We start from the raw sequence: 13,662 nt of genomic DNA on the forward strand, positions 1-13,662 counted from the left end.
CTCCCCGGTCCCCCATAGCGCCTCGGTGCCACACACATAACCGCCCCCCCGGAGCGGCGCGCCCCTGTCTTTTCGTTCCGCCGACGCGCATCGCCCCCTTGGTGCGGGGTCTCTCGGTGTCTCTGTATCCCCACCGAGGGGCTGTGGGGGTCGGGGCGGATCCCTCTGAGAAGGCTCCGGCCCTGAATGCATTCTCCCCAGTGCTGCTCTGAGACCACAGATACTTCACCCCCCCAGACCCTCATTTCCTGCCTGTTTATGGTGCCAGCCATAAACTACAGGAGGGGACCCAAGTGGGCCCAGCTGTGGGGCCGGCAGTCGCAGCCCTATTTAAGCCCCGGCCGCAGCCTCTCACATGATGGGAGTGTGACTGCAGCAGCCCTGAGAAGCAGCATGATGCTGGGCAGGGAGAAGCTGTTCCAATTCTTCAGGCCCTATGGGGAGGTAGGAAGCGGGGAGAGCAGCCGGCTGCTACCCCAGGTAACGCATAAGGACCCTGTGCTGTGAGGTGGGACCTAACCCTGCTGTGGAGGGGACTGTGGGGTGACCCCATGTCATGGCCCTGAGGGGGATCCCCATAGGGATCCTGGTTAAGGACATGGCCCTTGGGAAAGCATGTCCCTCAACTCACAGACCCCCAAGGAGGAAAGGAGATGACCCCACACTCCATCCTTGGGGGTCCCTATAGGGATAAATGGGGGTTCCTATTAGGGGCAGGTGTTCCAGAGGAGCTCACCACTGTGGTCTTCCATCTTCATGGACCCCACGAATGCCCCATGCCCGGTTGTTTCCCTGTGCCACAGTGGGATGTGTGGTGGCTGTAGGAGCCTACAGCCCCCTTAGGTAGGGTACATGGGGGGTATGAGGGCTGGGTACCACTGTGGAAGTGTCCTGGGGGTCTGTGAGCCCTGCAGCTGCCAAGTGGTTCTTCTGCCCCATGCAGACGTCCCGGCTGGTGGAACTGCCCCAGTTCTCTGATGACGATGATGACATCTTGCTGCTGGGGGATGCAGATGATCCTGTGGCCAAACACGACCCAGAGGAGTGGTGCCCCACCCTCTGCAAGCCAAGTGCCTTCAGCCACTGTGTGCGGCACTTAGCCTTCCTCTGGAACCTCCTCTTCCTCCTGCTGGGCCTGCTGACCCTGGCCATAGGGATCTGGGGGCTGCTGGCCAAGGGCTGGCTGCAGGGTGAGCGCTTGGCCCCACTGGGCTCTGACCCCATGCTGCTCTTCGTGCTGGCGGGGCTGGGGGCCAGCACCGTGTCCCTGGCTGGTTGCCTGGGTGCCCTCCGCTCCAGCGCCTGCCTGCTGCGCTTCTTCGTGGGGGCCGTGTTGGCCTTTGTGGGGCTGGAGGCACTGGGAGGACTGCTGCTGCTGGTGGCACGGCAGCGGCTGCGGGACGCGCTGCAGGATGCCCTGCTGCTCTGCCTGCTGCGCTACCAGGAGGAGCCCGACCTGCGCTTCCTGGTGGACGAGGTGCAGCGCAGCCTGCGGTGCTGCGGGCTCAGCTCCTACCGTGACTGGGAGAGCAACCCGTGAGTGAAGCCGGGGGCAGGTGGGGGGCATGGATAGAGCTAGCAAGAAAGCAGCAGGCAGCCAGCACTTCTGTGTCCTGCAGGTATTTCAACTGCAGTGCACCCGGTGTGCAGGCGTGCAGCGTCCCGGCCTCTTGCTGCCTGGATCCACGGCAGAACGGCTCCATCACTAACGACCAATGTGCCTTTGGGGTGCTGCACCTGGGGGACATGGCAGCTGCTGGCGTGGTGCACCTGGGGGGCTGTGTGGTTCAGCTGGGTGCCTGGCTGCGTGCGCAGGCTGGAGGCATTGCCACCGGTGCGGCTGTGCTGGTGCTGCTGGAGGCCACCGGGCTGCTCCTGGCACTGAAAGTGCTGGCAGACATTGCACCTGGTGGGGCACGGGGCTGAGGGTGTGCTGTGGGGCTGGAGAGGATGCTGAGCTCCCTGCACTCTCCTTCCTGTCCTCCTTTGTTGTACCTGTGCATCCCATAATAAATCTGAACCCTGCCTGGGTCTGGTCTATCTCCTCTCCATCCTATCCTCTCCTGTGTGGTCACACACCCTCACAGCACACGTAGAGGCTTTCTGGCCCAGATCATCACACCAAACTCCTGTGTTTATTTCAGGTTTTAATGAGTATTTCTCCAAGCTATGCCCCGCTATGTGGATGGGGCAGTTTCTAAAAAAGCACTGCTATAGGACAGGTGGTGGTGGCCATAGCCAGCCTAGATGATGCCATACTGAGCCAGCTCGTGCAGCTCCAGGTGGCTGAAGGCTTCCCAAGGGCAAATCACGGTGATATCTGTGGGGAGCAGAAGATGCATCAGCACAAGTCCCAGCCCTGCTGCAAGCTCTGCAGCTGCAGCAGAAAGCAATGGGGACCACATACCTGTTCCTAGCCCCTCCATGCCTGGGATGTCATCGCCAAACCTGCAAAGAAACCAGGTGTCTGTCCTCACTATGCATCAGCCCTGAGCAGCATCACCTGGGTGCCTTCAGGCGTGTCCCACACTGGGCCCCGGTGCTCAGCCCTACTCACCCCTGCACCCCTTTTTTGGGTGGCTTGCTCTTGAATTGCCGTGTCTGCCTCTGCTTGAACTTAGGTGGTCCTTTTCGGGGGGTGGCAGGTCCGCCAGTCACCCGGGTGGCTGACTTGACTTCTGGTTTGTGGGGCTCCAAGCTCATGGCTGTAGCAGGGCCAGCAGCCTGCCCTGTGTCACAACTGTCCCTGTGGCTGTGGCGCTGACACGGGATGGCTCCTCACACCTGGCACAGGGAGGACATGGGGCACTGGGGTGAACCTTGGCGTAGCTGCAGCCATCGCAGTGCAGAGATGTGCTGTGCCATGCCATCCGGGTGCCCTTGTTCCCACCCTGCCACGAGCCCTGCAGAGCTGATCCGCTTTCTGGGCTGCTCTGGGGGTGGGCACTTTCCCTCCTCTCCCTGGAATTAGGCCAGCTCAGACCCCGCTAATCTCCTTACCCCAAAGACAGCAAAGGGCACCCAGGGGGGCAAACTGAGCCCCTGCACTCCTTGGGGCAATGCCTGCAGCCCTTTCCCCCCACTGCAGGTAGATGTGCACCACAGGGTGCCCCCACCACGATACATAACTGCGGAGATGGGCATCACAGCTGCCACTGTGAGTTGAGGGCAGTGCAGCTGTGTGCCAGGAGTGAGCTGTAAGCTGCTCACAGGGCTGGCTTGCAGCTGGATGATGCTCAGGTGTGGCTCACAGGGCTCTGAGAGCTGTGGTCTGGAGGGGCTGCAGCTGATCCTGAAATCCCAGGGCAGCACATGGCTCCATCCTGCAACCTGCCAAGCACTGGGGCTTTGTAGCACAGGCAGCTCTCACTGCCAGCTTGGCAGCACTCGGCATGGAGCCTCATCTGCAAGTGCAGGAGGTGAGCGTGGCTCCAGCTGGGCAATGCCATGCACTGCAGCCCCAGTGCCTACAGGTCTGAGTGCTGTCTCACACATAGCAAAGCCATCACTTACCGTCCCCAAGGCCAGTGCTGCTCCAAACGACTCCCTGCAACCTGCTCCACACGTCCTCCAAGTGCTCTGGGTGGCGGCTGGGGGCTGGCAGATTTATCCTCTTCGGGGATAATAGGATTAAGTCCCTTCTTCTCAAATGGGTAATCTAGTGTCCTTCCCCAAGTGCCTGTGAGGAGGAGGGTGGGAGTATGTGCGTGCATGGGGAGGGGGTGTCAGGATTAACGCCACGGGGATGGGCTGTGTGTTGGCACTGCTGCCTCACCGCACAGAGCATGGTCTTGGAGCAGGGAACAGCTGCAGAGCACCCACGGGGATGTCCTGCATCACCCCTGGAAGGGACACCCCTATGCCTCGAGCCACTGCACCATGGGGACAGGGATGGGACCATAGGCAGCAGAGCGCTCAGGGCAGCGCTTCATGATGGTGCTGGCACCAAGCACAGCATGCCCACACCATCCCTGACACCATTCCAATTGGGATCACAAAACACGAAGGTCGCCAGCTCATCTCACGTGTCACTGAGGACACCTGAGCACAGACAATCTGAGGGCACTGCAGGCTCTGCTTCACCAGCCCGAAATGAGGTGAAAGCGTCCCACTGCCCACTCTGCCCTGCTGCATGGGAGTATCACTCCAAAGCCTCCTGTAATCCCAGCACTAAAGCAATTACAAAAAGGTATAATCTCAGCACACTTTAATTGAACTTCAGCCCCTTTCACTAATGGCAATCAGTTAGGTTTCAGCAAATAGGATTACATGGATCCAGAGGTGTTTCATATGAAGCTGGCAGAACCGGCCTCTTTTACAGCAAGGGCCAGCGTCCTGTTGTTAATTAATGCTCCTAGACCGAGCTTCATTAGCATCTCAGGAGCCACTCTTGGTGGTGTTCGGTGCACTGGCTGGATGGGGTGATGTTCTGCATGTCATCAGGCCGAGGCTGTGCTCAGCTGGGCAGGATTTGGTGAGGTGATGCCTCAAGGTGAAGTTTAAGGAGCTTCAAGGCAGAGATGAATGAGGAAGAAGCAGCACTGTGAGGAGCTGCCCTTGATGGGACGTTGCAGGGCCCACGTGCTCCAGCTGCACCCAGCAAATCCTACAGCACTGGGAAAGGGCTGGAAACCCCTACAGACAGCGGTTACAGAGAAGCCCCTAAGAGGCTTAGTGTAGCGTGGGGAGGACAGTGTGACACCACAGCCCATTTCCGTCACCAGGCTGCTGTTATGCTGCAAGGACAAGGCAGGAGCAGTGGGAAGGACCCTGCCATAAGCAGGGATTTTCAGATAGAAGCACAGAGTGCTGACACCACCCCTGCATCATCAATGCTGGGGCTACACGTGGGGTGCACGTGCTTGATGAATCCCTCCAGCCTGATGCAAACAAACACTGTAACTTATTCCCCACCTCACAAACCAACATCCAAAAGCCCACAGGTACGCCGTGTCCCAATCCTTTGTCCCGGGGAGACTCCTGGAGCTCAGCAGGAAGTTCCTCACCAGTTTTTGAGCTGCTGACAGGGCTCAGTCCGTCCCCATGCGCAGCCTGATCTCCAGCTTCAGGACTGCTTTGATGCTCTCATCCTGCACATGCTGCTCCACGGCCGCCAGCGCCCGCTCCCCACCATCCCCATAGTGCTGCAGCAGCTGCTCCACGTACTCGATCCAGACGCAGTTGTGGCAGCCGCTCATGCAGCAGTTGGTGGGCGGTGGGAGCTCAGGGGGCTGTGGATAGGGGGTCTCAGCCCCCCGCATGGTTTCCCCCTCACCCTGGGGGGTTCCAGTCTGGCAGTTGCTTCTCGGGGTGTCTGAACGCTTCCTATAGCTGCAGAAGGTGCTGGGGTGGGGGGCTCTGCACTGCTGTTCCTGCAAGGGATGGCTCTACGGTGGTGCTGTGTGGGGGGGCTGCCCCCAGCACTCTGCCTTGAGTGATATCCCCCCCACAGCACCCTGGGGCTCTGCTACACCTTCGCACAGAGTCCTGTTCCCCCCCCGACCAGCCCCATATAGCACTGGGCCCCTGGTGCAGCCCTCCGACCCGCCATTAGAGCCCTCAGAACTCGACTGCAGCCCCCAAACCCCTCGGTGCAGCCCCCAGACCCCCATTACAGCCCCCAGAACCTTCAGAGCAGTTCCTACAGCCCCTAGAACCCCAGCGCAGCCTCCCAAACCGTCATTCCGGCCCCCCAAATTCCCCATTGCGGCCACTCCCCCAGCCCCCCCCCCCCCCCACCCCCGACTCCCCTCGGGTCCCCCCAGGCCCCTCCTCCGGGCTGCAGCCCCGCCCCATCCCCGCTCACCTCCCATCCCCTCCCCGCCAGGCCCCGCGCCGCCCGCGCCGCCCGCAGTAACATCCTGCCGCCGCGCTCCGGCAACGGCCCGCCCTCCTTCCCGTTCCGAGCGACGGCTCTCTCATCCAATGGTAGCCCAGCTTCTGGGCAAGGTTAGCCAATGAGAGCGCGGCAGAGGAGCACAGCCAATCGGAAGAGGGAGGCGGGGTGGAGGCGTCGGAGGGCAACCGGAAGCAGAGGCAGTAGAGGGAGTGGAGACCGCGTGGGGAGCGGAGGGGTGATGGGGCTGGGGAGAAAGAAGGGACAGGGAGCGGGACGCGGAAAGGGGCTGGGATCAGAACCGGGAAAAAGAAAAGGACAAGGACTGAGAGCGGGACATGGAAAGGAACAGGGACCGGCCCCGGGAAGGGGCCCGGCCGCCGCTACGCCACGCGGCAGGTCAGTGCCCGGTGCGGTGGGGCTCGGGCAGGTTCCGGGGGCCGGCTGGGTCCCGCTGAACCGGGCTCCCCGATGCCCCGTCACAGCCCATACCGTTCCCGTTATCCCCCAGGAAGGAGAAGGCGTTGGTCAACCTGAAGCCCAAGCACCCCGACGAGCAGGAAATCCCTTTCCGCCTGCGGGAGCTCATGCAGAGCCGTGAGGCCATAAAGCACCCCAAGGCCCGGGCAAGGCGGGCAGCAGGTGGGGGCCTGCATCCTCTAACATGTCCCCATCCCAGACTGTCCCTGCCTGTAATCTTGCTGTCTGTTTCTCCTAGAGAAGCCACAGCGTCCTCAGGGGACCGAGGCACAGGAGGACATCCCTGTGCCTAGGTTCCGTCGGCGCAGAGGGGAGTCGGAGCGCTCCTACGTGTGCCGCATGGAGCGGGAGGTGCAGCATGTGCTGGTCCTCAGCAAGAACCAGGTGCAACGGGAGCCTGAGAAGGAGGCAGCAGCGCCGCAGAAGTCTCAGAGAAAGAAAGAGTGAGAGCAAAACCAGCACGGCTGCTGAGGCAGGGCTGGGGCAGCCAGGGCCGTGCTCTGATTCTGAGACCCAGCTCTACAGGGCTGGATCTGAGCCCAGCCCTTGGAGCAACTGTACACTCCTGGTGCTAGGCCAGGCAGGGGAAAACAGTAGAGCTTGACTTTCGAGGGGATTCCATGGGGTGGAAGCTCTCTTCCTCCCTGTGGGTTGTAAGATAGCTCTTCAGGTTTCAGAACAAAAAGCTGGACAAACTGCGGAAAAAGAAGGAGGAGAAGAAAGAGGCTTTGCTGGAGAAGAGCCTGTTCCAAGGTGGGAATGGTGCAGGGAGGCTGACTGCAGTAACCCATGTGCAGAGGTGGGAGCAGCGTCCTCCCTGACACCAGGTTCTCTCCCAGACCCAGTGGCATTCGGTGAAGTTGTGACAGAGCCACCCACCATCACCTCACGGCCCCGCAGTGGGGGTCCCACCGAGAAGGTGAGGTTTTGGGGGCACGGGGCTCTGTGCCTGTCTCTGCATCCCTGACCCATCCCATCTCTGCCTACAGGCCGGTCGGAAGCGGCTCCTGCTGACACCTCACCTGGGCCAGAGCCAGGCAGCCCCCACTGTGCCAGTATCACTGGCTCGCCAGCGCATCGTGCAGGAGGAGCGAGTGCGTGTCATCCAGGCCTACCGGGACATCCAGAGGCGCAAGCAGCAGCAGCGGGATGCAGCACGGGGAGGCACCCAGCCTAGCAGTAGGGTACCAGGCTGAGCCCCCCTGTCCCAGTGAGGGGACGCAACCCCTGGACCCCCGTGTGGAGCAGTGTTAGGATTGCACCGCCCTTGTGACGGTCAGCTGGGCGCGCAGGCAGCACTGGGGATGTGGAGCCCTTGGGCTCAGTGGGGACTGTCATCCTGTTCCCACTTTGCTGCCAGTACAGAGACCTGCGCCCTTCCCAGCACCTCGGAGTGGGCACCCTACAGAAGGCAGGGGCCTGCCTATGAGGTTGTGGGGCCACGGACCTGTTTGTAGTAAAAGTGCTGATAAATGCTGAAGATGTGCGCTTGTTTGTGCCTCCTGCACCATCCCAGCTTTGCTGGCAGTGTGCAGTGGCTGGGAAGGGACAGGGCTGTGTTGTGTGCCAGCAGATGGCAGTCCCAGCCTACAGCATGCATGGCATTGCTGTCACCACAGGCTGGCCTGGCAGTGCTGGCACTGCACGTCCTCTGGTAGAGGCAGGACCCTCCGCTGAACACTGCATGACCTTTTCCTGCCCTGGCTGTAGTGAGGAGGGGAGCAAGCCGAGCTCAGGAACACAGAGCCTTTCTTATGCTGAGTCCACGCTCACCTGCACAGTGTCACTTTCCTCCATCGTTGCTCTCACCCCTTGGAGTCGTTGCGTGAGCCCGCAGTCCTCAGCCACGCTCCCCGTGCTTTCAGTATCCCCAGTCCACATTCCTGCCAGGCACCAGCATCGCTGCTGGGACCCCATCCGTGCCCCATGCAGGAGATGACAGCCCCGCCAGCTGCCCCCCGCTCTCAGCCTCAGGGCTGCAGATCGCTCCCGGCACAGCGCAGCCCACGTGCGGCCGTTTCACCTGCACAGGACAAAGGCAGCGCTGTTCCTCAGCCCCGTGCCGCACAAAGCGCTGCCTGTTGGAGCTGAGCCGCCCTGCGGCCAGCACTGGCAAAGACCGGGGGCTCCGGAGGGGCTGAGGCCGCCTGCAGCACCGGAATGGCACAGCCCAACCCAGCCCTGAGTCCTTGCACAAGGCTGAATGGGAACAGTGTCTGTGCACCTTGTTTATAGGGAGACTGCTGTCCCTGGGGCTGTGTCACCCCAGGATGGCCGTGCTGTGCTGCTGACTGGGGACCACAGTGTGCGTTGCACAGGTCAGGGCAGCTGTGGTGCACCCAGCTTGGCAGAGGGAACACACAGCACGTGCTGTGCAGTGCCAGGAGGAGGGCAGGCTGCGGAGCCCCAGGGACCTGGAGCTCTTGGTGCTGCCTGGAGACGTCCCCACAGCCAGCTGGCACCAGGTAAACACCAGTGATGCAGCACAAACCCCACAAGCAGTGCCTGATGGGAGCCCGCTCCTACCGCACACCATCATCTGCCCTGGCACCTGCTGTGTCACATCCCCAGTGCTGGGAGCATCCTGGGGAGCAGGGGGATGTGCCTGCAGGGCTGGGACACGGTGTGTGCTTAATACTTGCACATGGTGCCTTCAAGGAGACCGAGTCACCCACCTCCCCCAGCCAACCACTATGGAGCCATCTCAGCCCTGAATAATTCATGATGCTCCTGTTGGCTCAGCCACAGGCTTCCTGCCCGCAGCAGAAATCGCTGCAGAAGGGAAAGGCAATCTGAGCAGAAGCCGCCCCTGACCTTGGCATGTCCTCTACACCATGCTACCTTCTGTAGGGTAGCCATTTACCCACCCTGGCCCCCAGTGCAGGAGCATGTGGCCACCTGGGGCCATGCTGGGGATCCACAGTGTCACCAAGTAAGGGAGGAGGGGCTGAACACGATGGAACAGAGGTGGAAGCCCTTGGCTAATGGATGCAATGCAGCTGGGCACCCCATCCCCATCATACTACAGGACCACATAAGAAAACTCACCTTTATTGGGTCTGACCTGAAAAAGGGGAGAAGAACAGAGGAAGGAGGGGGCCCAGCTCCATCCCAGTGCCCTGAATGTGATCCTCAAGCCCTGGCACGGAGACTGGGACAAGGCACAGATCAGGTGGTCGGAGCTGCGGGGAGAGACCACCGGGAGCTGAAACCCAGAGCATCCCCATGTCCCCCAGTGACAGGGGGAGCGAGGCACAGCAGGAGGGTTGGGAGAACTGGGGATGGCTTGGGGTGCAGTGCCCTGGCCTGGGCTCAGCACTTGGTGAGGTTCACGAGGTGCAGCCCTGGGCAGGCACCCCCTGCTGCTGGCTGTCCAGCAGCAAAACATCCCCAGCCTGGAGCAGACAGGGTGTCCTTGCATGGCGAAGGCAGTGTTGGGACAGCATGGGGTGGCAGTGGGGAGCTGCACAGAGCAGGCAGCCTGCGGTGCCACAGCCAGGCAGCATGGTGCAGGCTGCGGGGCTGCATCCAGATGTTCCCAGCTCAGGAACTGGTTCCAACAGGGTCAGATGCACCAGGCAGGGAGGCATGGTAGGGTCACAGCTGCGCCAGTGCTGTAGGAGCTGGGCTTCACCACCGGTTCCTGCTGTATGGGGACAGCACCTGCAGGCACAGCAGGATGGCACTGGGCAGTACGCTGAGCAGCTCAAAGCCATCCCCACCCGGCGCCATCCCCACCCCTGCCTGCATGCGAAACTCTGCAGCGTAGGCAGACTTTGCACCCTGAGTCTGGCCAGCAGCCCAGCATCACTGCCCCCTCCCCGCTGCTCGTTGCTCATTAACCCACCTGGCTGCCCCGAGCATCTCGCTGTGCTGCAGCGTGCCGGGCCTGCACGGCAAAGGCATCCTCGGCTCGCAGTGTGGAGCTGGCACTGCTGGCGGTGGTGGCACGGGGCAGGATCACATCATAAGGACCTTCACTCTGTGGGGAACAGCAGAATGCAGAGGGCTGGGAATGCTCCTGGGGAGCTCGGCAAGGAGGGGACCCACCCCAGCACTGAGCATCCCAAGCTGACGTGAGGATCAGGTGCACCCTATATACCTTTATCTGGCCCCATCCCAGCCACCTGTTATTGATCTGCTCGGTAAAAGCTCATCTCATGTGGAAGGCACCGGTGCTGCCCTTACCGTCCCCTTGTGCATCAGAGCCATCTCTGTGGGCTGGTAGACGCTGGTCAGCAGCTGCCCATTGTAGCCGCTGTACGGGGACACCGGCCTCTTGGCTGCAAAGAGACAGGGATGGTGAAAAGGCTGAAAACAGGGGCCTCACTCAGCCACCTTACCCAAAAGCTGAGCCTCGTTAGCAGCTTAATGAGCTGGCGGCAGCCAGCTGCCCTATGCCCTTCCCTGGGGACGTCCCTGGGGTTTGCATCACTGCAGGGTGGGAGGGGCACCCCCAATGTTACTGCAAATTCTCTCGAGTGCTGTCACCTCGCTGACGCTGCTTCCACTAACGAGCAAAGAGCCAACCCAGGGCGGAGGGCCGGGAGCCGTGGGCACCCCACGCCAGGGAGGGGAGCGCGCCCGGAGCGGCTTGAGCTCAGCCCCAACTGGTACACCCAGCCCGGCGTGTTTTCGGGAGCCACAACAATGCGGGCACGGCTCCCGGCCGCTGGGTGGGTCGTGGCAGCAGACGTCTCGCTGTGCCGTGCTGTGCCGACCCCGCAGCCCGGTGCCTACCGAAGGAAGGCTCATCCATGGAGAAGGCTTTGTTTTCTACAAACATGCTCTGCGACTTCTGCTCCTTCAGGATGGTCTCGTAGCCCACCCCACGCGTGGGGTACACGTCGTCCTCGTAGCCTTGCTCAGAACTGCGCCGCGTCACGTGCGTCACCTCGGGGATGACGTAGAGGAGGATGAAGGCGTAGGCGTTGGACACCAAAGCGATGGCCAACGTGGGGTCATCCCAACCGGGCTTCTTGCCCACGTGCTGGTTCCCGTAGAGGTACATGGCCGTCCATGCCACCCAAATGGCCATGGAGAGCCCGGAGGTGGCCAAGATGAAGGCGCCATGCTTCCTCCAGCGCGTGTAGCGGCCGCAGAGGGCCGGCCAGGCAGTGCCAAAGGCAGCCACCAGCAGCACCATGACATAGATGAGCGCCATGACGAAATCAGCATCCGCCAGCCCGCAGGGGTCCGTGGGTCCGCCCTCCTGCCGGGCCACCGTGATGATGAGCCACTCGGCGTTGATGATGACCTCCACCAGCGCCAGGAGCAGAGCCACCGCCAGCGTCACCCAGCCTCGCGGGCCACGGTTCCTCCGCGCCAAAAAGTTGAGGGCCACGGCGTGTGCCAGCAGGCAGGAGAAGCAGAGTGCGAAGAGGACACCGAAGAGAAAGCGGCGAGAGGTGCAGGTGGAGAAATCTGGCCCCACGATGAAGTCAAACGTCAGGCAGAAGAGCCCGAAGGTGCCCAGCAAGAAGAAGGCCTGCGTGGCCACCAGGCTCTTCTTCTGGGAGTCCTCCACAAAGGGCAGGCTGGCCACCAGCACGATGGTGAGCACGAAGCTGGTCACGGCACCCAGGCTGGCCGCGGCCTCCAGCACGATGCCCCATGCTGCTGACAGGTCACAGAGGTTGTAATAGAGCGAGGAGAGGTCCTGACTGCATCCTGATGGAGGGGTGCTCTGGGCACGGCCCACAGGCAGCAGAGCCAGCAGGATGCAGGCAGCTGCTGGCACTGCAGCACCCATCCTGCACGGCAGGTGGGTGCCAAGCGGGGATCCACGAACCCTGTGGGGAAGAGAAGCGTTACAGAGCCGGGAGCAGGAGCTGGTGCTGCCTGTGCTGTCTGCAGGTGCGGGAGCATCTCTGTGGCAAGTGAGCAGCTCCTGGTGAACCCACCCCACCACAGCCCAAAGCGGCTCCAGATTAGAGCAGGCAGACATGCATCTCCTGTCACCTCCTTGCCTGGATGCAGTACTGTGCCTGTGGGCCTCCTGGAGGAATCAAGCACGGGTCTGGGCTGGGAAGCAGAGCTAACACTTGGAGATGCTTGGGGCTGCATGCTAGCACAGCTCTGCACGCCAGCTCGTTCCCCTTTTTGCTTCTCCTGGCCCACTTCCCTCCTGTGGCTCCGGGCACTGACCCACCATGGGTCTCGTGTCTGACCGTGCACACCAGCGCTCCTGGTCACAGGCAGCCGCAGCCTGGCATGGCACAGCGTGGCACGACATGGCACAGTGTGGCACGGCATGGCACAGCACGGCGTTGCCCTGTGGGTACGGGTCTGTTCCCACTCCCAGCCCCAGGGAGCGCAGAGTGCCGGTAGCAGGGAATGAGGAAGGAGGGGGGCGAGCTGCAGCCCCTGCACTCCCCTCTGGGAGGAAACCGGGCAAGAAAACAGCAACAAGGTCACTCCGGGGCTGAAACAGGGGGGTGTTCCAGCCCCTAACTCACTGCCTCCGCTGCCAAAACCCCCGCCCTAGGGGACCCGAAGGCCGCCAACCCACTGCCCTCCCGGGGCCCCGCAAACAGCGGTGTCCAGGCTCCGCGGAGCCCCCCCGGGCCGGGACCTCCCGTCCGCGGTGAGGACACCGGGGGACTCATTCCCTGTCGCCCCCGGCTCGCGGCGGATAGGGACACCAAGGGACGGGATTCCGCCATCCCTCCCAGCGGCACCGACGGGTTCCCCCACACCCCCGGCTCGGGCTGGTCCCCGGAGCACTCCCGACTTTCCGTCCAGGAGAGCCCGTGGGGCGCACGGCTCTCCACCGTTCCCGGTGTCCTTCTCCTTCTTGTTCCCGGTCCCGGTGTCCTCCAGCCCGGCTCACCGGCTCCAGCGCCCCGTGTCCCGTCGCTCCGCCGTGCCGTGCCGTGCCGTGCCGTGCCGTGCCGTGCCGTGCCGTGCCGGCGAGCCCCGAGCCCACGGCACCGCGCGCGCCTGCCCGGCCCCTCCCCGAGGTGCGGCCGCTGCCCGGGGAGCGCGCCCGGTGCCGGCCGGGACCTGCCCCACCGCACCGAACACCCGCAGCACGGGAGCGGGGGAGCAGGTGGAGAGGAATGGGGACCGTCTCCCAAAACGGAAGGACCGAGCGCCGGGTGGAAGCGAGCACGGAGCGAATTCGAGCACCGGTGTAATGAGTTGGTGGGGTCTCAGCACAGTCGGGTGCCGGGGACGCAGCATGCCGTGCCGAAGCAGCATCACACCGATCTGTAACCGCAGCCGAGCAGCCCCGGGCGGGGGCCCGAGGGGCCTCCCGGAGGAATGTCAGCTGACGGCTGAGCCCTTGGCACCGCTTTTGGGTGAGCCTTTCCTGCGGGGGCTCGGGGCTCGGTGGTCCCAGC

General features: G+C 62.6%; 4 protein-coding genes across 7 annotated transcripts; 2 read left to right on the top strand and 2 right to left on the bottom strand.

Moving 5' to 3' along the window:
* Positions 1-258: 258 nt before the first annotated feature.
* TSPAN10 (tetraspanin 10) lies at positions 259-2,446 on the top strand. Its single transcript, XM_042865225.1, has 3 exons — positions 259-480; positions 944-1,536; positions 1,620-2,446. Exons 1-3 carry the CDS (start codon positions 259-261, stop codon positions 1,924-1,926), a joined length of 1,122 nt encoding a protein of 373 aa, XP_042721159.1. The 3' UTR covers positions 1,927-2,446.
* Positions 2,135-5,863, bottom strand: PDE6G (phosphodiesterase 6G). Of its 3 annotated transcripts, XM_042865166.1 has the most exons (5): positions 5,807-5,833; positions 3,514-3,679; positions 2,558-2,784; positions 2,408-2,448; positions 2,135-2,320 (listed from the first exon to the last, which is right to left on the bottom strand). In XM_042865166.1, exons 3-5 carry the CDS (start codon positions 2,701-2,703, stop codon positions 2,244-2,246), a joined length of 264 nt encoding a protein of 87 aa, XP_042721100.1. In that variant the 5' UTR covers positions 2,704-2,784; positions 3,514-3,679; positions 5,807-5,833; the 3' UTR covers positions 2,135-2,243. The 3 variants fall into 3 exon arrangements, with proteins under 3 accessions (XP_042721100.1, XP_042721101.1, XP_042721098.1); XM_042865167.1 differs by lacking the exons at positions 3,514-3,679; positions 5,807-5,833 and having other exon boundaries at positions 2,558-3,480; XM_042865164.1 differs by lacking the exons at positions 2,135-2,320; positions 2,408-2,448; positions 2,558-2,784; positions 3,514-3,679 and adding an exon at positions 4,191-5,372 and having other exon boundaries at positions 5,807-5,863.
* A 214-nt stretch (positions 5,864-6,077) lies between these two features.
* Positions 6,078-7,796, top strand: CCDC137 (coiled-coil domain containing 137). Its single transcript, XM_042865230.1, is given in 6 exon segments — positions 6,078-6,235; positions 6,348-6,478; positions 6,555-6,759; positions 6,987-7,069; positions 7,156-7,241; positions 7,243-7,796. Coding segments are annotated over 6 exon segments (933 nt in total). The 3' UTR covers positions 7,513-7,796.
* Positions 7,797-9,351: 1,555 nt separating this feature from the next.
* GPRC5C (G protein-coupled receptor class C group 5 member C) lies at positions 9,352-13,176 on the bottom strand. 2 transcript variants are annotated; one of them, XM_042865182.1, is made up of 5 exons: positions 13,149-13,176; positions 11,057-12,108; positions 10,505-10,599; positions 10,164-10,298; positions 9,352-9,979 (listed from the first exon to the last, which is right to left on the bottom strand). In XM_042865182.1, exons 2-5 carry the CDS (start codon positions 12,066-12,068, stop codon positions 9,947-9,949), a joined length of 1,275 nt encoding a protein of 424 aa, XP_042721116.1. In that variant the 5' UTR covers positions 12,069-12,108; positions 13,149-13,176; the 3' UTR covers positions 9,352-9,946. The 2 variants fall into 2 exon arrangements, with proteins under 2 accessions (XP_042721116.1, XP_042721115.1); XM_042865181.1 differs by lacking the exon at positions 13,149-13,176 and having other exon boundaries at positions 11,057-12,762.
* Between the last annotated feature and the right edge of the window lie 486 nt (positions 13,177-13,662).

This window comes from Lagopus leucura, unplaced genomic scaffold, assembly GCF_019238085.1.
Source record: "Lagopus leucura isolate 7727_CA_CO unplaced genomic scaffold, USGS_WTPT01 Super-Scaffold_797, whole genome shotgun sequence".
NCBI classification, from domain to species: Eukaryota; Metazoa; Chordata; class Aves; order Galliformes; family Phasianidae; genus Lagopus; species Lagopus leucura.